Below are 23,979 nucleotides of genomic sequence, written 5' to 3'. Positions count from 1 at the left end.
TCCATCCAGTGCTAAGGGGGAGAAAGGGAGAAGAGATCGGAGGACCTTATCATAGTGAAAAGAGCCTGACCTGAGAATTGCAAGACCCAAGCGGTGGCCTAGATGCCACCATTAGCTTGCTTTGGGCAATGGCTTAGCCTTTCAGTGTCTGTCTCTTTGTTTATTGCGTGGTGTCATACATGAATATAATCCCAGTATGGGTAAAGCACCCTTCCTTTGGACATGATTTGGACATTGAATGTCATAGTGCAAGGGCCAGGAATATTGGTTATTATTGGAGCTCTTTACTTAGAAAACATTTCCTGAGAGTACCCGAAGGCAGGCTCAGTCTTGGGGGCCAACCATCCCACATGCTGGTGGCAGGTGCAGAGGTGGGACAGGGCGTTTGTCATTTCCTCAGAGCAAGAGTGGGTTCTGCATGAATGCTGTGATGGGACACAGAGCATGCACCTGGGAGTCAGTCTGTGGCAGGCTTGGAAGCTGGAATGTTCCAGAGAGAAGCTAGGCAAGTGCCTTTTAAACTTCTTTGCATTGATTTAGGGCAGAGGAAGTCATGATGCTGATCACCCAGTCAGGGGAGGTCTGCTGGTGAGCTCAAGAGAGCCTACAGGTCTCCCCTCTGAGGATACAATCTGCAGCCTTCCCAAGTAATTCTCCTACATGTCCTGGACATACACAGAGGAGTTACCGTTCTGTACCCACAGAGGCTCTTGCGTTTATAATGTGGGAAGTGGGACTGGTTTAATTTCTTACCATTTCTTTCTGATTTTGGCTTACAGAGGATCATAAAAGTGAGAAAGATCAAGCTGGAATTGAACCGCTGGCTCTCAGGTAATTTGAAATAGCATCTGGTAAAGGAATCAGGAACAAGGCCCAAGGGGTCCAGGGTGACTGTAACTTTACAAATGAGGGCAGGGAAATGCGGATTATAATGAATTCATTTATTCGTAAAACACCTTAGCCTAATTCTTTACTCTCTTTTGCTGTAATTCTGTTGATTTCTATTTGCGTATTTATTCTCCAGGCTTGGTAACCTAGAGTCAGTCTGACCCAACAGTAAACTAACCAGGTTCCAGGGGTCCTTGGCACCCCCAAGTTTCTCCTCTGCTTTCTTCCTTTGTGCTACTAAGTTGGCTTACCCTGAGTTGAGTTGGCAGCTAGTTTAATAATCGTCCAATTTCCTTGGGGGGCTGGGGGGCGGGAAGAATCAAAGAACCACAGTACAGTTCCTAGGAGGGGAAAGGCCTGGATGTTGCAGATGCCTGGGGGGCTACACAGCGTCTCAGGAACCAGTTTTCAATGAGTCACTGCATCTAATCTTATCACGTGCGGTAAAATATGGGCTCAGAATCCACTGTAGCCCCTAGTTCAGACCCCTCTGTGTTGGAAGTGTGCTTTAGACCACATAGTGCTTCTCAGAATACTGTGGTGATGAGCAAAGTGTTTTGGTTTTGTTTCCATTTCCAATCCATCACAGACACATACATGGGCTGTACCCTCAGTCAACCAGATGATTCCACACATCCTGCTCTTGGTTGTCAGTGGCAATGCCAAGCTGCTGTATGTTTCTCACTGCTTACCTTCAGTTACTGTACTTATCTTCTTGGAGACTGGTAACCAACAGTTCTTGGACTGCAGCTCTGCTGGGGCCACACTTGGAGCAGCTGTGCCTCAGAGGGCTGGCTGAGTCTCCACTAGTTCCCAGCATCGCCCGTGGCCAGTGCCCTGGGTGGCGACTGCACCTCCTCCTCCCTCTGCACCCCACCTACCCTCTGCCCCTAATCAGCGATAGATTGTTTTGATCATCCTTTGCAGGAATGTTTCCCTTGACTTCTGTGGCTTTTCCCGTGTACCTCAGTCAGGACCAGTTGGTCCGGTGACCTTGGCTTCACCTGTTGTCCCCCTTCACCCCACTAGGCTCAGCAGGGAGCTGCAGGAGAAGGAGAAAGTGATTGAAGTCCTGCAGGCCAAGCTGGATGCCCGGTCCCTCACGCCCTCCAGCAGCCATGCCTTGTCGGACTCCCAGCGCTCTCCCAGCAGCTCCTCCTTCCTGTCTGATGAGCTGGAAGCCTGCTCTGACATGGATGTAGCCAGCGAGTACACACACTATGAAGAGAAGAAGGCTCTGCCTGGTCACTCAGGTAGCCCCCACTGTCTGAGCGGTACCACTTTTCTCTAGGTGGAGAGGAGACGTCCATAGCCAGACCTTGTAGATCCATCTTGGTGTATATCAGGCTTGAACGTGGCTGTGGGACCCAGCACCAAGCACAGGCCCCAGTGGCTCAGGATCTTTGCTCTGCTCCTGACTCTGCAAGGTGTCACTGGGTCTCCACTGGATGTGCATGCTGGTAGACCCAAGGGGAGCCACGGTGGGAAGAGTGAGAAGATCCTAGCAGACTTTTCTTCCCTGCTGCCTCATGAGCACAGACTGTCTGACTGACCTCCTTCTTAAAACGGGACATCTTCTCCCTCCTGCAGTGGTCCTGCTCACTGCGTGTCCTGAGCCAGTAACCCCTGAGTATCTGTCAGTGGTCGCAGATGCTGTTGGTCCCGCCTGGTATTTTTGGAAACGCCATTTTCACGGTTTCCGGGTCTGGGCCCCACTCTCACCTCAAAGGTAGTTTGCCTCACTCAAGAAGCTCTCTGCAAGCAAAGAAATGAACACTGCTCACAGTGCTTGTGCTTGGTGCTTTCCCAGAAAGCACGGCTCTGCCTTGGTACCCCTGGCTAAATATAAGGCCAGATTCCAGTTCTTTGTTGACCACCCAACATTTTCTTTCATTCATGGGTTTTGTAGATTCCATCCATCATTCGAGTCATTCCGCTGTCCTGTCTCCTAAGCCATCAGCAACCAGTGCACCTCGGGGGGTTAAGGCCGAACCCAGCAGCAACCCCATCAGCTTGCCAGCTCCCCAGAACCCCCCCCAGGAGGCCAGCCAGGCCCATCCAGGTATGCGACAGCCAACATGGCAGGAGCTCTGTCTCCTCTCTCTCAGCAGCCTGTATGACTTTTCTTCAGGGACGAATGTTTCCCCTGTCAGGGGCTTCTATGCATCAACCCCTAGACGAAATCAAAAGGCCATCCTAGTTCACCAGTTGTGTCTGCATTTTCTTTGTTTTAAATATTTTAGACAAATCAGAGATCTGCAACAGACTTTGATCTGCATACCAATTTTGACCAGGAGTTGGTGAATCATTTTAAAGTAAACATTTTCCTTTGTTTCTTTCATTTCACTCCGGGGAGCAAAGAGGCAAAATGTTTCTCCCAGGATTATAGTAGCCACAGAACAAAAAGAAAGTCACTCCTACTGCTCGCCTGTAGGCATTACCCATTTTATCTGCGTGGTGAGCCTCTGCAGCAGCTCAGGATGCTTTAGTGTTCTACAAGATGCTGTTCACGTTGTTGTAATGCAATTACATATGATCATTCGTGGATTTATGAATAGCTGGGCAGCCCTTGATATGTACATAGTGCGTATCCTGCAGCCAATTGGAGGGGTACATTTCATTTGCCTGCCCCAACCTAATCGCCAGGGAGTGTGCTGTTCAGTTAGAGCCCCGCACCAGTGATGGCAGGGCAAAGGCAAACTTTGTCCTCGCCTCCTACCTCCTGCCACCACTGGCTGGCTGCCTTCAGTGTGGTTGGTGGTACGGTGCCTGCAGAAAGCAAAGTGCTTTCCTTCTGCTGCCCCCGTCTCTCCAGAGAACAAGTCAACCAACATCTTAAGAAGGGGGTGTGTCTGACTCTGAGCTGGGGTTTAAAGTTTCTGGGCCACAGTAGGCAGCTGCTGGCCCAGGAAGTCATGGGGAAAAGCTATTTGCCTAGCACTATAGACATATCTGTAAATGCTTTGGGGTCAAACAGAGCAGAAGGCCAGGGGTTTTAAAATCAGAACACTTCCCTGAAGGATGCCTGGCCTATGTTGCTTGGCAACGTGGGGGTCCTTGCAGCGCTGTTCTGTGAGCGTGTCAGCATCCCGGGGTGAGGGATGTGATTAGAATGTATTCATTGTCTTTTACGGGAGGCATTCTCCGCAGGCCGGTCTTGGTTTCTGCTCCCTCCATAGGCTACCTGCCATATAACTGTTTTTAGGAAAGAGGAGACAGATTCAAACATCAGAACATCCCAGGGTCCCTAAAGACCTGTCCGTAGATGGCCTGCATCATGGTCATCTGTGAAGATTTATTTTAAATGCAAATTTCCAAGCCCTCCTCCCAAAGTTTGTGACTTAGTAGATCAGGGCCTGAAGAATCTGCATGTATTAAGAATTTTTCCTAAGTGATTTGAACGCCCAGACAGGCATGCAAGCTACTGTGTCTGAGTCACTTCACCAAGACCTTTATTTTTCATTTGGTGAATGAACCCATGGATTTGCAATTCTGAGGTTTGTTTCCATGAGATTCTTGAATTACATGCGTGAGGAATGCACATTTCCCCGCAGTCCTAGCCACTCCTGCCCTCCTCAGGGTGAGCCCGCATGCTCTCAGAGGGGTTCTAGGTGTAGGGAGTCTTGTCAGAGGGGCAAGGACCGACTCATGCCCAGGGGGGCTTGGGAGCATCGAGGCACAGCCGTCCTGACCTATCCGTGCCTGGGATAGCTGCCTGGGGTACAGTTATGCCACCATGCCTTAGAATATGTATGCCGGATATCCCTGGCAAGGGAGAAGGCGGAGGGGTCAGCTAACACTCGGTAACAATGCTTGCCCTTCGCCTTGTCAGCCCCACCACGCTGAATAATAGCCACCCCCCAGGGAGACATCTGGACAAGAAATAGTTTCATCTTCTCCATCTTTTCCCCATTCCTTTCTCTCACTTTCTTTCTAATGACGTGTCCCCTTTCTTCCCAACTCTGTGTTTCTAGGCCTTCATTTTCCCTCCATACCCACGCTGGTTAGCCTTCCCCAGGCGCCAATGCCCTCAGCTCCACCCAGCTTCCTGCCTTTCAGCCCCACTGGCCCTCCCCTCCTTGGCTGCTGTGAGACACCCATGGTCTCCTTGGCAGAGGCTCAGCAGGAGCTGCAGATGCTGCAGAAACAGTTGGGAGAAAGTGAGCACTTCCTGCTGCACGTGTGTGCTTGGGCATGGCAGCCCCACCCTGTGTGGCTCTGCATGGCTTCGGCTTGGTGGCAGAGTTTTAAAAATGACATGGGGTGTGCACACCGCCAGGGGATGATTGACGGATGGCCCTGCTTGCTTTTTTTGGAAATATATTTACTGTTGTCTTTCTGGTGTGTGTGTGTCTCATCGGTTCCTCAGGCCCTAGACCTGCTCCTTTCCCACTGCTGACAGTGTGGGTTGCCACCAAGTATGCTGAAGGCCTGACACGCCGGTGACGTGTTTGTGGGCAGGGCAGGCTACAGGTGAGAGCTTCTGGGCCTTGCCTATGCGAGACAAAGTGGCCACTTTTCCGGGAATCCTTTCCATCCCTGTGATATTCTCCTGCTGTGAAAAAACGCTCTTTATCCAGTTCAGACCCTGACCTCATCAGGTTGAGGATTCAGGTGACTAAGCCTCTCTTCCTACAGCGCAAGGGTCACTCTTACCCCTGGACAGGTGACACGGGGATGGCTGGAACCGGAAGTACGGGCTGTGCTACCTGATTGTAAATTCAGTCCTCTGACTTCCCAGAGATCACTGATCGTGTCAGTGACGGACTATGTACAGTCATCTTTTTGGAATATATGTCGGAGCTGGATGCCTCATCATAAAAACTGTGTGTGTGATCAATTATAGCTTAGAAAAAAATAAAACCCTCACATGAGGAATTTGCTCTCTAGTAATGCTTAAAAAAAAAAAACAAACCTAGAAATCAGTTTGATGTTACCTTAAAACCACATTCTGTGCCTTTGGAAAAAAAAAAAAAAACTACTCAGGCAAGCCAAAGACTGATGGTAAGGGTCACCAGGCACAATGTCCAGTGACCTAGGACCACAGCCAAGAGTTCACATACCTGAAGCCCCCGTTGTCATTTACCCCAGCTTATTTCTTTTGTCACCCCTGAAAATGAATACACTGTCTAGTCTACTCTGTCCTAGTTTGATTCCCAGAACCAGTTAGATGAGACCCTTTTTAGGACAGTTTGTACATCTTCCATTTTTGCAGGCAGTGAAGTCTAGAAGACTGCCTCTTGCGTATCAGAGCTTTACGCAGGTGTAGCTATCTAGGCTTACCCAACAGCACGAACCTGGTCTCACCTGAGCCTCACGCCACTTGTGTGATAGGTAGAGCCTGAGCAGGGAACTAAGTCCCAGGGAAGTGGAGCTACTTGTTGAAGGTTACTAGTAAGAGGGAGAGATGGGCTTAATCCGGGTCTTCTGCTCCCAGGCCTGTGTTTTCCATGATACTTTCTCTGTCTAGGATGGTTTTGTTACCATCCTGCTCCGAGCTAAGCTCAACAAATTCTGGAAGCCCCTCGTAACAATCTTTTCTCTTTCTCTTTAGAAATCAGTAGAAGGTACTGATGTCTCTGACCTAGAACTTATTATTTGAGCAATTCTGGAACCAACAGTTGATGGAGAACAAATTTGTCCCATATCAAAATGGCAAGAGTGTGCTCTATCTTACTTTTCCTTTACCTTTCCATATCTGTGATGCCTTTGTCCAAAAGGAAAGACAGAAGGAGATATCTGTGCATGAAAAAGGGTCTGGGTATGATATGGGTTGAAGTCCTATCTAGTCTGAGCCACTGACCAGAGTTTGGATGGTCCCAGCTTTGGTGAACAAGATTATAGCCCTGTCTTGTCCGTCCGTCCTGAAGCACAGTCCTCTCTGAGGAAATACAGCTTACCGGCGTTCCTTGTTTGCTTTGAACCAAGCTTCCACGTGGACAGTGGTGCATGGCGGCTTCTTAGGTAACTGTGGGGCAAAGATCTCCTTGTGCTAGAGTCTGTCTGGTGTCTTTGCATGGTTCAGGGCATGTGCTCTCTGTTGTGTGGCCAGGGCAAACTGGGAACATGAGAATACTGATCGTTGTTACTGATAGACTTGGAACCTTCTACGACTTTGGTTAAAAAGTAAGCTATCGACAGCCCCGGATTTCCCCCTTTGCCTTGTGTTGGGCTGGGGAGGAAGGGGGTGTGAAAGAGGTAGGAAATAACATCTTTACTGAATCCCAACTAAAATTTAGATGCTGAGGGGCCCGTGGGTAGCTCAGGTGGTTAGGCATCCGATTCTTGATCGCAGCTCAGGTCTTGATCTCAGGGTCGGGAGTTCAAGCCTCACCTTGGGCTCCACGCTGGGCATGGAGCCTACTTAAAAAAAAATTCAGATGCTGACATTTTTCATCCCCCTCTTTAACTCCCAATGATCCTAATGAACATTTAGTATTTTGCAAATTGGGGAAGGAGAGACCCATGACAGTATTTCTCAAATTTTGCTGCCTATTTGAATCACCTGGGATGATTTTAAAACATCCAGTGCCCAAGCTATACCCCCAGTTAAGGCAAAATCTCTCGGAGGTCCAGGCATCAGTATATGTTTGCTTACATTTTCCAAGGTGATTCTAGTATATAGCCAGATTTGAGAACCAGTTACAAATGGAGATAAAAATTGACAAGTGCCAATTGCATTATCCCCTCAGAGGAGTTTGGCTTGGTTGGAGGGAATGATGACCTCTTCCTCTGTGCTTAGGTCGAGCTACCTGTTTACTCTGCTGCCCATGCTGATAATCCCTGAAAGAAAGCAGTCTTCTGAATATGAATATACTAAACTACAGTCCTGCCCACCTCTCTCTGTGTCTCCCACGGGCTGAACTTCTTTTTACATAGAAGCAGAGATGATCTGGCTCAGGGGAAGGCCCGTGATTTCCTAAGATCTATGAAAGTGTCAGCCTAAGTTAAATGAAAGGTCCTACATCCCTCCATGGATGCTAGCACTGAGCACATCTGTGAATAGGAATGTGCTATATCCCCTGAAACGAGGACTGAGTTCTCTTTCTGGAACTTTCCTGGACTCTATCAGAAGGAATTATAGTAGAAGGCAGGAGTGGGGCCACTGGACTTTTCCTTTGTGTACACCAGTGACTTTCAGCTACTTTATCCATCCTCTGCCTCTTGGTGTCTCATGCCAGCAAATACATGGGGTGAAAGCTACAGCCTATAGGTTATGGTCTTCATCTAATTGGTATTCTGCAATGGCCTGGGATCTCCGACATCGCACATGTCCCCTTTAGTGTCCATTCTTAACAATCCCACACTTCTTGGCTGGTCCTTCCCTTCTAATCCTCTCTTCCTCACTCCGGTTTCTTTCTGCCCAGGTGTCAGCACCGGCCATCCTGCTTCCCCACCTGCATTGCCAAGCAACCATTTAGAAGCCAGTTCTTCCCACTATCTCAACGCCGCCCAGCCCCACTCTCCTCTGAGGGGCAGCACAGAACTGGGCAGAAGCCTGGAGCCCAGCTACCTGGGCAGCAGCAGCCAGTGGGATGTGATGAGGCCTCAGAAAGGGAGTGTATCAGGCGACCGGTCCTCAGGATCCTCTGTGTGTCAGCTTAACTCCAAACCCACAGGTGAAACACAAAGCCGGGCAGGTCAGCCTGTGAAATGCAATCTCATTTAGAGTCTACCCCTCTCCTACCTGGACAGGGGCATTTTTCATTTCTCTAGTCCCCAGCTCACACAGTGGGGGTAAAAGGAAAGGGTCCTATCCGTGCTGGACCTTTCTAAGTGCCCCCATTTGGCCTCCCTGCCCAGGGCCTCACTGCCGTTCAGGGGACTGGGAAAGTCAGGGACCCGATTGTGCTCTCACGTTCATGTCATTAACCACATAGGAGAAGTTTATATTCATGGACTTTTTCCTCATGCCTCCTCTCTGAGGCTGGAGGAAGTGCTTGATGCCTCGTTAAAGAATGTTCAGTCAAGAATCAGTCAGAGGAACGGTATCAGGGTAGAGTGAGGTCTTCCCTAACACACTCAGGAGAGAAAGTCACACTCAGGTCACCACACCTTTCCAGATGCTTCAGTTATTTTTCTAAACCATGTGGAACTCCCTCACACTCACCAGTTACACTGGTCACTGCACACTTTTATTTAAAACTCCGTCACACTTTGGGGCGCCTGGGTGGCTCAGTCGGTTAAGCATCTGCCTTCGGCTCAGGTCATGATCTCAGGGTCCTGGGATTAAGTCCCCCATCGGGCTCCCTGCTCAGCGGGGAGCCTGCTTCTCCCTCTCCCTCCGCCCCTCCCCTCACCCCCGCTCATGCGCTCGCTCTCTCTCTCTCTCTCTCTCACAAATAAATAAATAAATTTTAAAACTCCGTCACACTTACTGTGTGTAGGAGGAGGCCATGGGGGCATGCTTCGCACTGGGCTGTCCTGGGTTTGAGAGCCAGTTTACTCTTTAAGTGAAGTCACTGTGTTCCTGAGTGCCCACGTGAGAGAATGCAGTTGGTGGAAGGATGGGGGTGTTCAGGGATCCTGCTGAGGAGCCACTGGCCGAGCCCCATCCCCACCTCGGCCCCACTGGTGACCAGGATTCCCTATCTCCTACCTCCTTCGTGTCCTGGCGGGATGGCTGCAGGGGCTGACCTGCTAGAAGAACATCTTGGTGAGATCCGGAACCTGCGCCAGCGTCTGGAGGAGTCCATCTGCATCAATGACCGCCTCCGGGAGCAGCTCGAACACCGGCTCAGCTGTGCAGCCCGTGGGAACGGTAGGAGAGGCCCAGAGCCCGCCACTTCTGTCACGACTGGGGAACTTCTGAAGGGAGGGCCCTTAGGCTGAGCGGCACGTTTTTCAAAGCACCTGCTAGGCTTTCCTCTACTTGCTCCTTCCACACAGCCTGGCAAGGCGGGTGGGGCAGGTCCTCTAATCCTCACTTTGTAGATAGACTGGAGCGAAGAGAGAACTTTACTCCTGGCAGAACTAACAAGGTGTGTCCGCAGAGTGTCTGACTTCTCATCCCATCCTTAATCCACTCATATAAGTGCCTGCTGACCTCTCCGTGCCTTGTCGTGGGATCGGCAGGTGGTAGAGCCAGGTCAGCGGGCGCCCTCCCCCAGCCACTCGCCGAGGTGGCCTTTCTCCCGACACTGTCCTCTCAGGCTGCTGTCGCTTGGAGGCCGTTCCCCGTACACGCCCTTGTCCTGCCCGCAGCACACCTGCTGCTATTGCGGGGCAAGAGCCCCCAGAACCGTTGCAGCTAGGGCACGTGGTGGGGCCCGCACAGAACCCACGGGTAGGAGGCCCACAGAAACCAGGCACTCGGCCCACCAGGCTTGGGGGTCAGGCCTCGAGTACCCCCAGGCACTCCTGCTGGGTTGGAACAGTATTTCTGCAGGTACAGGACAGGTGGCTTCTTGAAAGCATCTGTTACCCAAATGTGTAACGTGTCTGCCCGCACTTCCTGGGACAGGATCCACCTCTAATTTCTACAGTCCTGGCCTGGAACCCACACCTCAGCTCTACAACGAGAACAGAGTCCTTAAGGAAGAAAACCGGAGCCTTCAGGCTCAGCTGAGTCATGTTTCCAGAGGTGGGTGGTAAAAGCCACACACTGTGCTCATTCCGGGTCCCTTTCCTCCTGGCCACACCAATCACCCCTTGAAGTCAAGAGAAGAAGGTGGATATAACAGCCAACCAGATCTGCCAACCCAAAGTCCCATGGCTGTTCTCAGTCTAGAAGGGGCTACTTCCTGAGAAGTCCCAACCATGGGCCCTCATGCTCCAAGGCTCTAGGGACAAAGATAGCTCTAGGAAATCCACCACCTCTGTGCAACCCATAGACGTTCAGATATTCAGTCATTAGTTATGAAACTGGATACCAGTTAGGTGTCTGTTCTACTTGTCCAGACTTTACCACAGCCTCGTGTGTCTCCCCCAGTACTGAGCTGCCATCCCCGTCTCCCACTACCTTCCCTCCCTTACCCACTCTGGGCTCCTCTCTGCTTAGGGATCCTCAGGACTGTGTGTCTGGAGGCACCAGCCAAATGTCCTCCAGAGCGTTCCCAGCACTATTTGATGGGCATCCAAGGGGGGAGGGGGTATCATTTCCTCTGGGACCTGGGAGCAGCTGACCTTAGTGTCAGTTGACTTGATCAAATCAATATATGATCAATAACAAATTATATTTATCTGCAAATATTTATTGACTAGCCATAAAAGACTAATAGTTTCCTAAAGGATTAAGCCCAGAATGAAAGAATGCTTGTGGAACAGGAAGAGAGACATCAAGTGATATTTCTAAATTTGCCTCTCCAGAGCAGGAAGATGTGAGGGGAAAAGGTCACTGATGGGGAAGTAATGAGAGGTCACAGATAAGAGAGAAGGCACAGCTGCTAAACCCCCATTGCATGCCGGGACAGACTAGCACAGACCTCCCAGGGGAGAAGACACTAAGATGTGAATAGGCGCAGTCGGCCAGGCCCGGGGCCTCCCCTCGGACGACTGACAGCACCTGCAGCCCGATTCTCAGAGTCCCTGTCCATAGTCTCTGAGAAACCGTGCAGATCATTGGGATGCCACAAGCCCAGAAAAGAACAGATGTCCCCATTTTCAAATTGACGAGTATAATATATTCTAAAAACCGTAGACAAGAAATCTTGATGTTGGTCTTTGGCAAAATTCAAGAATGGATTATCACACAGAGGGTGTATGAACTTAGAAAATAGTGAGCATTAGAAACCACAGCGTTTTGGGCGCCTGGGTGGCTCGTCGGTTAAGCATCTGCCTTTGGTTCAGGTCATGGTCCCGGGGTCCTGGGATCGAGCCCCCATGTCAGGTTCCCTGCTCAGCAGGGAGTCTGCTTCTCCCTCTCCCTCTGCCTCCTCCCCACTGCTCCTGCTCTGTCTCTCAAATAAATAAATAAAATCTTAGAAAGGAAGGGAGGAAGGAAGAAGGGAAGAAAGAAGGAAGGGAAGAAAGAAAGACCACAGCATTTTCTCTAAAAGCAGGGTAGACCTTGTAGACCTTATGAAATCAGAAGATCAAGGGCATTGCAAAGATGGAGGCTCCACATTCCCCAGGGCGTGTGGATGTGGTGAACTGACACCCTCTGCCTCCCCAAGCAGCTGCAGAATTAGCTGGCCTTCATGTTGCCTTAGTTCTGTGTGTCAGGATCGATGAGCTTGGGCTCCTCTTCCTGCTGACCTCTGGCCCCACAGTATAAATCCTCCTGTGTTCCACTCACCAGAGCGCTCCCAGGAGACAGAATGCCTGAGGGAGGCTCTGCTGTCCTCTCGAGCCCGGCTTCAAGAGTTGGAGATGGAGCTGGAGCACCAAAAGGGGGAACAGCAGCAGCTTCTGGAAGACTTGAAGGAGAAGCAGCAGGAGATCTTGCATTTCCAGGAGGAGCGCCTGTCCCTCCAGGAGAAAGACTCCAGGTAAGAGGGAGCCCAATAAGAAGGAAGGTGGCCCTGTTTTCAGATTTAGAAGAAGGGATATTGGCAAGTCAGGTATTGGTGCCTTTTGGGACCCTCAGTTTCCCCTCTGCTATTCCTGATTTATGGATGACTTTGAGCAGAAGGAATGACTTCTCTGGGAATGCCTTTTTCACTCCAAAGTTGGGAGAGTAAAACCCTATTTTAGAAGGCTTCAGCGTTATCAGGGGCACCTGGGTGGCTCAGTTGGTTAAGTGTCTGGCTCTTGATTTTGGCTCAGATCGTGATCTCCAAGTCCTAAGAACGAGCCCCGTGTTGGGCTTGGCGCTCAGCTTGGAATCTGCCTGGGCTTCTTTCCCTCTTCTTCTCTCTCCTCTGCCCCTCCTACCACTTGTACGCACACACTCTCCGTCTCTCTCAAATCAATCAATCAATAAATCTTAAAAAAAGAAAAAAAAGGTTTTCAGCATATCAGATCCTGGAGAAAAAATGTTCTCATCCTTCCAGTTAGTTTAAGGATATTAGTCTCACCGTAATGGAGGAAGCATCCTCACCAACCGTCAAGCACATCCCCGACATAAACCCTGTGACTGCCGGTCACCGTGAAAAGAACACTGTAGGGGCAGTAAGAATACGGAGCTGTGTGTCTGCTCCCAGCTAACGTAGCTAATGGCATGACTTCAAGCAAAGTTACTTCACCTCTCAGAGCTTGTTTCTACATCTGTAAAATAAAAGGAAAGGTCTTCATGGCCCCTGGGTTGACATGTCGGGCTAAAACACCATGATGCAAAGGCAGGCTGACAGCAGGTGCCCTGGAGCGGCCGAGGGGCGCTGGCCACTCAGCAGGCCCTTGCTTCCCCCCTGCAGGCTGCAGCGTAAGCTGGCCCTCCTGCAGCAACAGTGTGAAGATAAACAGCAGCTCTTCCAGTCCCTCCGGTCGGAGCTACAGATCTACGAGGCGCTTTATGGCAATTCCAAGAAGGGGCTGAAAGGTATGTGTCTCCCGTCCCCCCTCCCCCATGAGCTCCCTGCCCTTGCTTAGGATCCTGGTGAGGTCTTTACCCTGGGAGTTGTAGAGCTCTGGAAAGAGTTCTGCCTCGGAAACTCCCAGCCAGGTCTGGGGCTGCCAATAAGAACAGAGGGGTTCTCTCATGCGCAAAGCCCAGGGGTTGGTGACATGAGCAAGATCCAGCTGAGACATCCTTAAAAGTAGGCCACAAGAGTCCAACTCTGCCTACCTAGATGGCCAGGGAAAAGCTGATAGAAGTCCAGCTTATACAGTGATTTTTTTTTTTTTAATTCAAAGAACTGTCTTGATGGCACCATCAAGTGAGAAGGTCTTGAATATTGTGAATAATACAGATTGACCACCCATGCAGCCAGTACAGTGGGCAACCTGCTCCCACCCTGACCCATTCCCCAGGGAGAAAATTAAAAGATGCAAAACATTTACAGAAATACCTCTATTAGAATCTAAATTTCAAGCCTGGATTTAAATTTTAAACCATTTTATTTGAGGACTTTTGCCACCTGCTAAAATACTGATCTAATGTTGGAGAATCTTCTTCTATTTCCCCATTGCCGTACAAATGGGAGAGCGTATTCTAAACATCAAGTTAATAACTCCAACCAGGCTAGAACAGAGGACTGATGTCAATATGATAAATTTAGAAAAGATAAAAAAAAAAAAAACCAAAAAACCTTGAGCTTGATTAAAATTATCAGTGGTAGAGGTACAGGATGGGAAGGCCTGGCTCTCTAGCCATTCGTGAGTTTGAGGATGGGGAGTTAGTTAGAAACCCACTGGGACAAGGAACTTGTAGGCAAAGGTTGCTACAAAAGCCAATTCAACCTGAGACCGCAGTAGGGTAAGAGTGGTGTCCATATGAAGTGACCATGTCGGAAATACTGTTAGATTGTGGGGCACCATCTTGTAAAAGGGACATTGGCAAACCAGGGAACATAGTGAAGACAGGGACCACCATGCTGGGAGACCAGAAATCCTGAGCTGTCAGAGAAACTAACCAATTTTAGGCCTGGAAAAGGTCACAAGGAGAAGAGAACTGGCTTTAAATATTTGAAGAACTATCAGGTGAAAAAGAGCTGATGTGTTTGGTGTCCTTTTAGAGGGCTGAACAAGAGTCAAAGGATGAAGGGCAGTGGAATTTGGACTTACATAATTTATGTCTTCCTTACCCCTAGAGCCTTCGAGTGATGGAATGGCTAGTTTGTGAAGGAATAAGCTTCCCATCCAAGCCCTCTTTAAACAGAAAGGGATGACTTGTCAAGGATCCCATAGAAACAGCTCTTGCTTTGGATGGGATGTTGGCTCTCTCAGCCTTGCAGTTCTAATTTTTTTTATTTTATGTTTAAAAATTCCTTAAGCAATATGGAATTTTCAACATTCAGCCAAATTTGCATTTTCATAAAACCTGATTGGATTTCCTAATTTGCTGATGAGAAGGTGAACCAGAACTTGAAGAAGTATCAGGCGCACCGCAGCCTGAGAGAATAGTTTATGTGCGCTCATGGGAGCATCGGGTCCAACCTGCCTGTGGGAGAGCTTTGTATCAGGGAGTGTGAGAAGTCAGGTCAGTTGATGAGACAGCTGCCGGTATGTAGAGGACCAACGAAGTACGATGAAAGTTTACATTCTACATAGCAGGCCATGGAAAATGAGTGTTTTTCCAAGCAAAATAGGTACTTGATGGGAACAGAACTCTCAGATGGTAGGACTGGTGGGACACACTGGAGTCAGGAGACATTCGAATCAGGGAAACCCACTGAATGGGGGCAGTTATAGGGCATTTACGTGAGGAGAGTCTGATATAAAGTGCTATTGGGAAGAGAAAGAGGAATGGATAGATGGACAACAATTTTTAAAAATAAGCAAAACTTTGTGAGAATTTGGATGTAGGGAAAGAAAGATAGGAAAGAGCTTCATGGAGCTTTGGGGTTAGTATCTAGAAACCACTTCATCCTGCCTACATCTTCTTTCATGCCTTTCTCCCTTCTTATAGGTGTTTTAGGGGTCATTTCAAAGCTACTACCACTAAAGCCCCATAGTCTCTTATCCTTAATTCTGTAATCCTGTGAGAACCATGAATTCTGTGATATCTCTTTCAGATACTCATTTGGTCACAAAACCTATCTGAACTGACCGAAAGGGTATTCACAGTCTTCACTTCCCCACTCAGTGATAATGTTCACCCGGCTCATCACAGAAATATGAATGTGGGTGGCTCAGTCGTTAAGTGTCTGCCTTCGGCTCAGGTCATGATCCCGGGATCCTGGGATCGAGCCCCGCATTGGGCTCCATGTTCTGCAGGAAGCCTGCTTCTCCCTCTCCCACTCCCCCTGCTTGTGTTCCCTCTCTCTCTGTGTCTCTCTCTGTCAAATATATAAAATCTTCAAAAAATATATATGAATGTGTTTGACTAAAGGCCTGTGGCTCAGATGCAACCCTATGCATGCACTACATGATAGATGGTATATGGATCCTATTGCCTTCCTACACACCAAAACAAATTCTATTTTTTGAAATATATTTGGCTTCAAGGTTTCAGATAAGATATGTGGTCTTGTAAAATATTGCTTAGCTGTCTTCATCCCCGGTATGAAGAAACAGACTGTGTGTGGCAAATGGAGGTAAAAAACAAAACAAAACATGGCGAAGTAGAACAGTTCAGTTTGAGTTGTGACCCCCAGCCTCTAGCAGAGACTCCCATTCCTACATGCTGTCAAAGGCCTGGTGCCTCCTCTCCTCTCCGAGGTGACTCCTGAGCATGGAGGCATCAACTCTCCTTCTCCCTCATCTCCTGCCCTTCTGTAGCGCGGTGCTGACCCCCTATCTCGGAAGACCCCACTCTCTGACCTGTAGCACTAGGGTTCCTGTGGAAGTGGATTAATAATAGGCCTTGACCCCACCTGCTCATCCAAGGCTCTCCAGATGCAGGTGGGTCACATGAGCCTCAGGGAAATTCCCGTGTGCAGTCTGTCTCACTCTGCGTGCCAGGCCCCACGCGGGCAAAGGGGCAGCTCCGTCCCAGATGTGTTGCCTGGGACCCTGAGAGGACAGCGGGATCCCGAGCCAAAAGGAGTGTCCCAGAGGAGTGTTCTGACAAATGCTTGGAAAGCTTGGATCCCAGCCACCAGACCAGACCCCTCCTCTCTCTTCTTTCAGCTTCCACCCGGGATGCCGGGCACCAGGTCCCTTCGAGCAGTGACTTGAGCCAGCTGGTGGCAGAGATCCGAGCTTTGCGAGGGCAGCTGGAGCGAAGCATCCAGGTGAACAACGGTCTGCGACAGCAGCTGGAGCAGCAGTTGGACGGTGGGGGGGGCAACGCCAGCCTCAGCCCCTCCTCCGCCAACCAGGAGGACCCTGGAAACAAGCAACCGCTCTTCCATGGTGGGAATGACAAGGGGACCGGGACAGCCGTAGCCAGGGGGGCGGGGGCCAGGACGTCTGTGGTGGAAGGGACCGGCTTCCCTCTCCCACACTCCTTAGGGTCCGGGTGAAATCGCAGGCGTTTCAGTGTCCAGCCTGGGGCGAGGGGGCGGGGTTGAGGGTCCCAGCTCGCTAGGGCTCCAGACTCTGAGTTTGTGCCTGCAAGTTGCTTGCCTTGGGCAAGGTGTTTGAAGTCCTCGGGTACTTAAGCCTTACTTTTCTCATCTTCAGGATGAGGATAATAATCATATATATGTTGTAAGGCCATTTGGAGCATTAAGGGGAATAATTTACAAGTGCCTGACACGATAAGGATTGCTCCGCAGTTAACAGCTGTGTATGTTAGTATCTCTTCCTTGTATTTGTGGAGTGCTTTAGAATTTACCATGCGTTTTCAGGGCGCCTGGGTGGCTCAGTCGGTTGGGCGACGGCCTTCGGCTCAGGTCATGATCCCGGAGTCCTGGGATCGAGTCCAGCATCGGGCTGCCTGCTCAGCAGGGAGTCTGCTTCTCCCTCTGACCCTCTTCCCTCTCATGCTCTCTCTCTCTCTCTCTCATTCTCTCGCTCTCAAATAAATAAAATCTTAAAAAAAATAAAAAATAAAATTTACCATGCGTTTTCAAACAATTTTTCAAAGTCTTTCATCCGAGAGGTAAGGGAGGGTTTACTCTCCGTATTTCAACGTGGGAAAACTTCGGCATTGAGACGTTAACTCGCACACCAAGGTTTGCGACAGCTGAGACCCCACCCAGAATTCGAACCAGATGTTTCGGTTTCCAGCCCCCGTCCTTCCTCCTCATTATGCTCTGTCTCGGTGTCGCTGGCCTTCCAGATCCCCATTCCCTGGTGGGAGGGGAACTCAGCTGAGTGGAAGCCGTTCCTGTCCTGGAGGCTGTCATCCCCTCTCCTGCTTGCCTGCTCTCTCCCTCTCTTCTCAAAGTCCTTCATCCAGCCCCCTTTGCCTAGCTTCTATCTGAATGTTAATACTGCCACCCCCAATCTTGACACACTCAGATCAACTTCGTCTTCTTTCTCTTCTTCTTCTTCTTTTTTTTTTTTTAAGATTTTCTTTATTTATTTGACAGAGAGAGAGACATAGTGAGAGAGGGAACACAAGCAGGGGGAGCGGGAGAGGGAGAAGCAGGCTTCCCGCTGAGCAGAGAGCCCCATGCGGGGCTCGATCCCAGGACCCTGGGACCATGACCTGAGCTGAAGGCAGATGCTTAACGACTGAGCCACCCAGGCGCCCCTTTTCTCTTCTTTTTTTAATTCACCAACTCCTCTCACCTCCAGGGCCCTATTTTCAATTGTATTTCAACAGGAGCCATTTCTGCTCAGGATTATCTAAAGCTGAGCTTTCAAACACATTCCTGCCTGCTTTTCCTGGGGCATGTTAATCCTTAGCTCCGCCCCCCCCCCCCCCCCCCCCCGCCCCGGGCCTGCGAGACTTTCACTGATGAGATAATGACCTCACTTGTCAAATGAAGGTGATGCTTCCAAGATCCTGTGTTATGGCCATTAGATAAGAAGGTGTCACGTGGACTGTGGCCCGTAGGAACTGCCGGGCTCCACCCGGGCTGCCGTGATGGTTGTAGTGTTGTTATGACCCCTCACTCTGCCCTCCTACCCGGCGCCCCCACGACCCCAGCCAGGACTCAGCCCCAGCAACTCCACCACTGCTCCTGCTGCTCATCCGCCCAAGACGCCTGAGCTAGAGAGCTGGTTCTAAGCCACCTCCTGAGCAGGATTGTCCCTGTCTCCTCTCTTTTCCAATTCCTCCGCTGTAGGATTGCTGCCTGGTCTCCAGGAGGGTGTCTCTCGCCCGCCACACCTTCTCATCCTACTGCATTTTTTCTAGCGCTAACTCATCAGAACCGTGATTGGAACGCTAGTTTAATTGCCCACAAGTCCATTCATCCTTTGATTCAGTATTTTTGACACATATACTATGCATATGGGATGTGGAAATATTGGGGCTCAGAGCTGATGGCCAAGAAAGAATTCTTAAGACATTTTTGGTGCAAAAAGGTGTTTTTATTACAGCACGGGGACAGGACCCATGGGCAGAAGAGCTGCGCTGGGGTTGTGAGGAGCCGTCGGTTATATACTTTGGAGTTGGGGGAGGCAGAGGCAAAGGGAAGTTTCCAAAAGGACTTTAATATGCTAAAGAAGACTCAGGGGATACTGGAGGCCTGGCTATTGTCAAGCTAAGACTGTTTTTCCCTCTAGTAGGTCATTAAGACAGTTGGGAGCTCCTGAAGTAACGTCTTACTCTGCCCGCCTCAAGTATTTGTCCCTGGGCTGCAGGGTGTAAGGACATTTAACGTTATCTACATCTCCTTTTGCCTTTGTTCTCCACATCATAGGTGTGCATATTTATACTTAGTTACAAGGCAGTGTATTAGAAATTGCACACATAATTATATTCAAAATGCAGGTTAGAAAAATGCACCTAACAATTCTTCAGACCAGAAGTTGCTTCTCATGGAACACATTAAAGGAACATGTTCTTGTTCCAAACTAAGGGATGTGTTTGCTGTTGCTTACAATCATGGTCTGGAAGTGACGATGATGTAAGAGACAAACCACACTGCCTTAGATCTCTGCTGGTGAAGACTAGGCTGTGCATGGGTTTGGTGAGCAGTGCGTTCCAGGGTTCTTCCAGGGTTCCTGAAAATTGTTTTTGTCTTTACGCCCTAGACTCCATTGCTTCCCCTCCAGTACGAGATGTTGGCATGAATTCTCCAGTCCTCGTGTTCCCTGGCCCTTCTCCCGCTGCTCCTGGCTCAGAGACCGCCATCTTCAATAAGACAAATGGTAACTATGGCAACTGAAGGATTCAGGGACTGATGATATAAAATTACCAATGCAAGTAACTTTTGGTTACTAATGGACACATTATCTGATTGTAGAGATTTTTTTCCCCCCGAGTCCCAAGGTCTTCAGCCCTACTCATTCCACCTTCTGTGGCCACCTTTCTTGCCATTATTCTTCCTCTTGTGGTTTTTCCTATTGCTCTGTTGTACTTCATTGTACGGTGCTCTCTCCCTCCTTGAAAGTGCTCTCTGTGTCCAGCTTAATTTGTCTGTGTCTTCTCAACCGGAAATTAAAAACTTTCTGTTAAAATCATATTTGTCCTGGATATTTCATTTGTCAATAAGGATAAAATTTGCCTCCTGGCCATTTTATCATTATGAGTTGATGTAAGAAAGATTATAAAAATGTAGAACCCAGAAATCTATGGACTTCATACCTCGCTTGTACTTTCCCAGAGTGCCTTTCCTGTTCCTGGCCTCTTTCAGTAATTGATGTCTATTTTAGAATGGACTGGACTGAGGATATGCTTATCACTGTGGATTCTATGTTGTTCTGGTTTTGTTTTTCAGAGCTGGATTTGGATGCTTCGGCAGTAATGAAGAATCCTCCCAAGCTGGAGGGCGAAGCTACTGATGGTTCTTTTGCCAGTAAACATGGCCGCCATGTCATTGGCCACATTGATGACTATAGTGCCCTACGACAGCAGATAGGGGAGGGCAAACTGCTGGTCAAAAAGATAGCAGCTCTTGTGAGATCAGCCTGCACCTTCCCAGGCCTTGAAACTCAGGGCACAGAGGTAATCACGTTATAGATCTTAGGTGTTCCTTTTTCCTCGTGCCCTTTCTCCTTCTGATCTGAGCTCCTTCTCCCACTGCACATCTCCCACAGCTGAGGCTACATCTTCTGCTTATGCCCAGCCAGGCCTTTCTTCTCCATCCCCTATTTTCACTATAAACTCCGCTCTGACTGATTTTTCCTCTCAGAAACACAGAAGAGCTTGAGGAGCATTGTCATCCTCATCTGTAGAACATTTGCTGAGTATTGGCTTATGTGTGGTGCTCTACTGAGCACCCTTTGTTCGCTTATTATCTGGTCCAGTCACCCTGGCACATGGTCATCTGTGGGCAGAGTAAAACCACTTAATCAGGTGGCTGGAAATTCAAGATTTGCATCCAAATGGGCCACATGTTGTAGAAGGGGTGAGAGGCCTGGCAGCCGTGGGATTTCTCTGCTCAGACTGAGCAGGGGAGGGAAACGGGCAGTGTGCCTTCTCAGAGTACTTCCCTGTTCAGAGGACAGGTACCAGCTGCTGTGTTCTCCGAGCCACTGGAGACGCATGGACATGCAGGGACAGCCCTGTCCCCCAGAGCCCCCAACCCAGAGAGAAGGCCACACATCCAAGTAAATAAGGACAACAGGGGCCCTGGGCTCAGGATCAGAAGCCATCCTCTGAGTTGTGAGGGCACGAACACAGAAGGGGTCATTGTGCCAGGCAAGGAAAGTCACAGGGGCCTAGAGGAACCACTAGGGGGATACGCAGGTTCTCGAGGTGATGGAGGGTAGCATTCCAGGTAAAGGGAATGGCATTTCAGTCCTTGGAGCTACAAATAGTTCAGCCCAGCTGAAGCAGAAGGTATGATTTAGAGATGTGCACGGGGGTGCCAGGGCAAAAATCAGGGACCTTAGACCCGAGAGCACGGAGCAGGACTAGAAGCTTACAGAGAGTATGACAGAAGCCGGAATCTAGTGATTCTTGCAAGTTGGAGGTCACTGCTGAGGTGGAGATCCGGCTTCCAGGTTAAAAAAGGGTTTCACAGGGTCAAGCAGGCCCGTGACTGTGCCTCACTCACGAAGGAAACCTGAGCCCTGTGCTCGGGGGGGGGGGGGGGGCGGGAGAGAGTGATCTCTCAGCCTCGGTGGTGCCCAGGGCTATATCCCCTCTCGCCCAGGTGCCCGGCAGCGAAGGCATCCATGAACTTGGGAGCAGCGCCCAGGCCCTGCAGCACACGCTGGAGGAGTCGGCCTCCCTCCTCACCATGTTCTGGCGAGCGGCCCTGCCCAGCTCCCCCGGCCCTGCCCTGTCTGGCAGCACGGTGAGTGGTGGCCTCCTTCACCGCTTTTGCCCTAAATGCCATTCTGCCTCCTTAGTTCCACAAGTCCTAAAGGTCAGGAGCTAGACAGCTGAGTTGGGACTGAGGGGCCTTAGGGGAGCGTCCCCGGGGGAAGACCTGTCATCCGTGGTGGTGGCTGGCAGTGCAGCTCGGGGGACATCCCTTCTCCACCCCCCCCACCCCCCCAGCAAAGAGGGAAGGACAGAACAGGGAGAGGGTAGAGGCATGAGAACCCCGGTGACCAGGAATGTTCAGGTTCTTTCACTTTTGGAACTTAGCTGAGCTGAAAAATTTAGGGACCTGTGCAAATGTCGAAAACTCCTTTCCCCATGCCACCCCCACAGAATATGACCAGCCTCCTTGAGCCACCCACTGCGTCATTCCAATACAAAGCGCCCCTCCACATCTCTGGGCCAGGCCTGGGAGAGTCAGCCTCCCCACCCGCCAGGTGCCCTCAGCCTTGAGGCCTGGACTCTGGGTAGTGGGAGCCTGGCCAGGAAGGTTTCTCAATTTATCCCCCCACCGCCCTCCCCAGGATTCTAAGGCCAGATTAAAGTCACGGACACCTTATGGGCCCAAACTATGCCAGTTCTGAGGGAGAGGGTGTTTTGCCATCTTGAAGTTGGTCCAAAGATCTACAAAATCGCAGACTGTCTCCCCAGGCACAACATTCCCAACCAGCAAGCCTTCTCCGAGGTGCCAGGGCACTAGAACTGGTGTCAGCGCTAAATGTGAGCTCTTGTACCACCGCTGGGGGTCCTGGGGCAGTTCTCCTCAGCAGCAGGGGTGGAGGCCTGTGTCCATCTGCATGGAGGCTCCCAGGTTCTCAGGGTTCCAACCTAATGGCCTCATTCTAAGCGGGCCTCAGCTGGAGGGTTTTAGAGGCTTTCATGGAGGGACTCCAGTCCAGAAATAGTTGAGAAGATTATAGAATCCCACTTTTGATTTTCAAGAGCAGCAAAGCATGGGGTGCTTTAGGCCTTCTGACCATTGACAGAGAGCCCGTTTCCCTTCCCCAGGGACAGTTCATGAAAAGGGAACTTCTGGAACTGAGAACCAAACTGTCCAAACAGGAGAGTCTCCTTCAGAGCACAGTGGAGCGTCTGAAGACTGCCAACCAGCAGAAGGAGAGCATGGAGCAGTTCATCTTCAGCCAGTGTGGGTGTCCCCGAGCCAGGGGATGGGAGAGGAAATTGGGGGTGGGGGGACTTCCAGACTCCCCACTTGTGCTACAGATGGACCGTGACCAGAAAGACTGGGGGGGGGTGATGCAGACCGATGTAATGTCACCAAACGTCCTGTGCCATGAGTAATTGTAGATGCAGAGGAAGGGGCACTGGGTGGCGGCAGCAGAAGACCCTGAGCTGGGCGACCAGAAGGATACCCTTTAGAACACACCAGGCAAGTATGGGCCCAGCTGGTCACTTCTGCCTGTTGTGCTGTTTTGTTGTTTCAGTGACCAGGACACATGATGTTTTGAAGAAGGCAAGGACTAATTTGGAGGTAAGGAGACCATTGCACCCGCCAGAGCCACAGAACCCAGGCCCAACCCATCCCATATCCATCCCCACCTACCTTCAGAGTCTGCGACGATCCCGGACCCACTCTGACCTTCCCGGAGAGGATTTCTGGTCCACTCCTAGGACTCAGGTCCTCACTAAGTGTCCTTGTAGCTTCGTGCCCCATCACCTCTCCCACCCCAGTCTGTCCCCTGCCATCTCCTCTCCTTGTCACATTGTCACCCTCTTCTCTCCTCACCCCACTTCTTCCCTCCTTTAGGCCAAGTCAGGAGTCCGAGGAAAGCAAGTGAGTTGATTCCCAAGATCAGAGGACATGGGGAGTCCACCTCTGAATTAGCTTCCAGGAAAGGGCTCTGGGACCAGCTCTAGTGTTTCCTGTAGCTCTTTTCACTTCATGAAAAAATAAACCCCAGATGCGATCGAATCGGTTGATTCCACTGCACACTCTAGCGGCAGAGAACAGCAATTCAGTTTTGATCTTTCTTTTTCCAAAGAAAACCATTGGGTCTTCTTGAACTAAAAGAGAATTTGATAATAAATAAAAATGAAACTTGAAGGGAAACATTTTATGTATATAGCAGCTATTCTGTACGTTTACTTCAAATACTAACCCATTCCCTAGCAAGTAAGCTGAAGTGTGGCAAATGGCTTGTAAATCAGAAACTAAACCTTTAGGTAAGGCACCAGGGTGGCTCAGGCAGTTGAGCATCTGACTTGATCGTGGCTCAGGTCTTGATCTCATGGTTGTGGCTTCAAGCCCAGTGTTGGGC

The 23,979-nt window shown here is 50.1% G+C and overlaps 1 protein-coding gene across 1 annotated transcript in view; it reads left to right on the top strand.

The window, feature by feature from the left end:
- Nucleotides 1-23,979, top strand: part of PDE4DIP (phosphodiesterase 4D interacting protein) — a 213,345-nt gene that overhangs the window by 187,692 nt on the left and 1,674 nt on the right. Inside the window, exons 25-38 of the mRNA XM_028101957.2 lie at nt 780-831; nt 1,918-2,141; nt 2,798-2,950; nt 8,256-8,507; nt 9,518-9,649; nt 10,352-10,471; nt 12,128-12,317; nt 13,182-13,306; nt 16,498-16,722; nt 19,462-19,578; nt 20,148-20,374; nt 21,528-21,671; nt 22,709-22,847; nt 23,146-23,192. Coding sequence (XP_027957758.2) covers nt 780-831; nt 1,918-2,141; nt 2,798-2,950; nt 8,256-8,507; nt 9,518-9,649; nt 10,352-10,471; nt 12,128-12,317; nt 13,182-13,306; nt 16,498-16,722; nt 19,462-19,578; nt 20,148-20,374; nt 21,528-21,671; nt 22,709-22,847; nt 23,146-23,192 — 2,147 coding nt within the window. The remainder of the gene's footprint in view (nt 1-779; nt 832-1,917; nt 2,142-2,797; nt 2,951-8,255; nt 8,508-9,517; nt 9,650-10,351; nt 10,472-12,127; nt 12,318-13,181; nt 13,307-16,497; nt 16,723-19,461; nt 19,579-20,147; nt 20,375-21,527; nt 21,672-22,708; nt 22,848-23,145; nt 23,193-23,979) is intronic.

Source organism: Eumetopias jubatus, unplaced genomic scaffold, assembly GCF_037043125.1.
Source record: "Eumetopias jubatus isolate StellerSeaLion01/CBP00866 unplaced genomic scaffold, mEumJub1_p1.0 scaffold_4, whole genome shotgun sequence".
NCBI lineage: Eukaryota > Metazoa > Chordata > Mammalia > Carnivora > Otariidae > Eumetopias > Eumetopias jubatus.
This window is presented reverse-complemented; position numbering and strand designations above follow the sequence as displayed.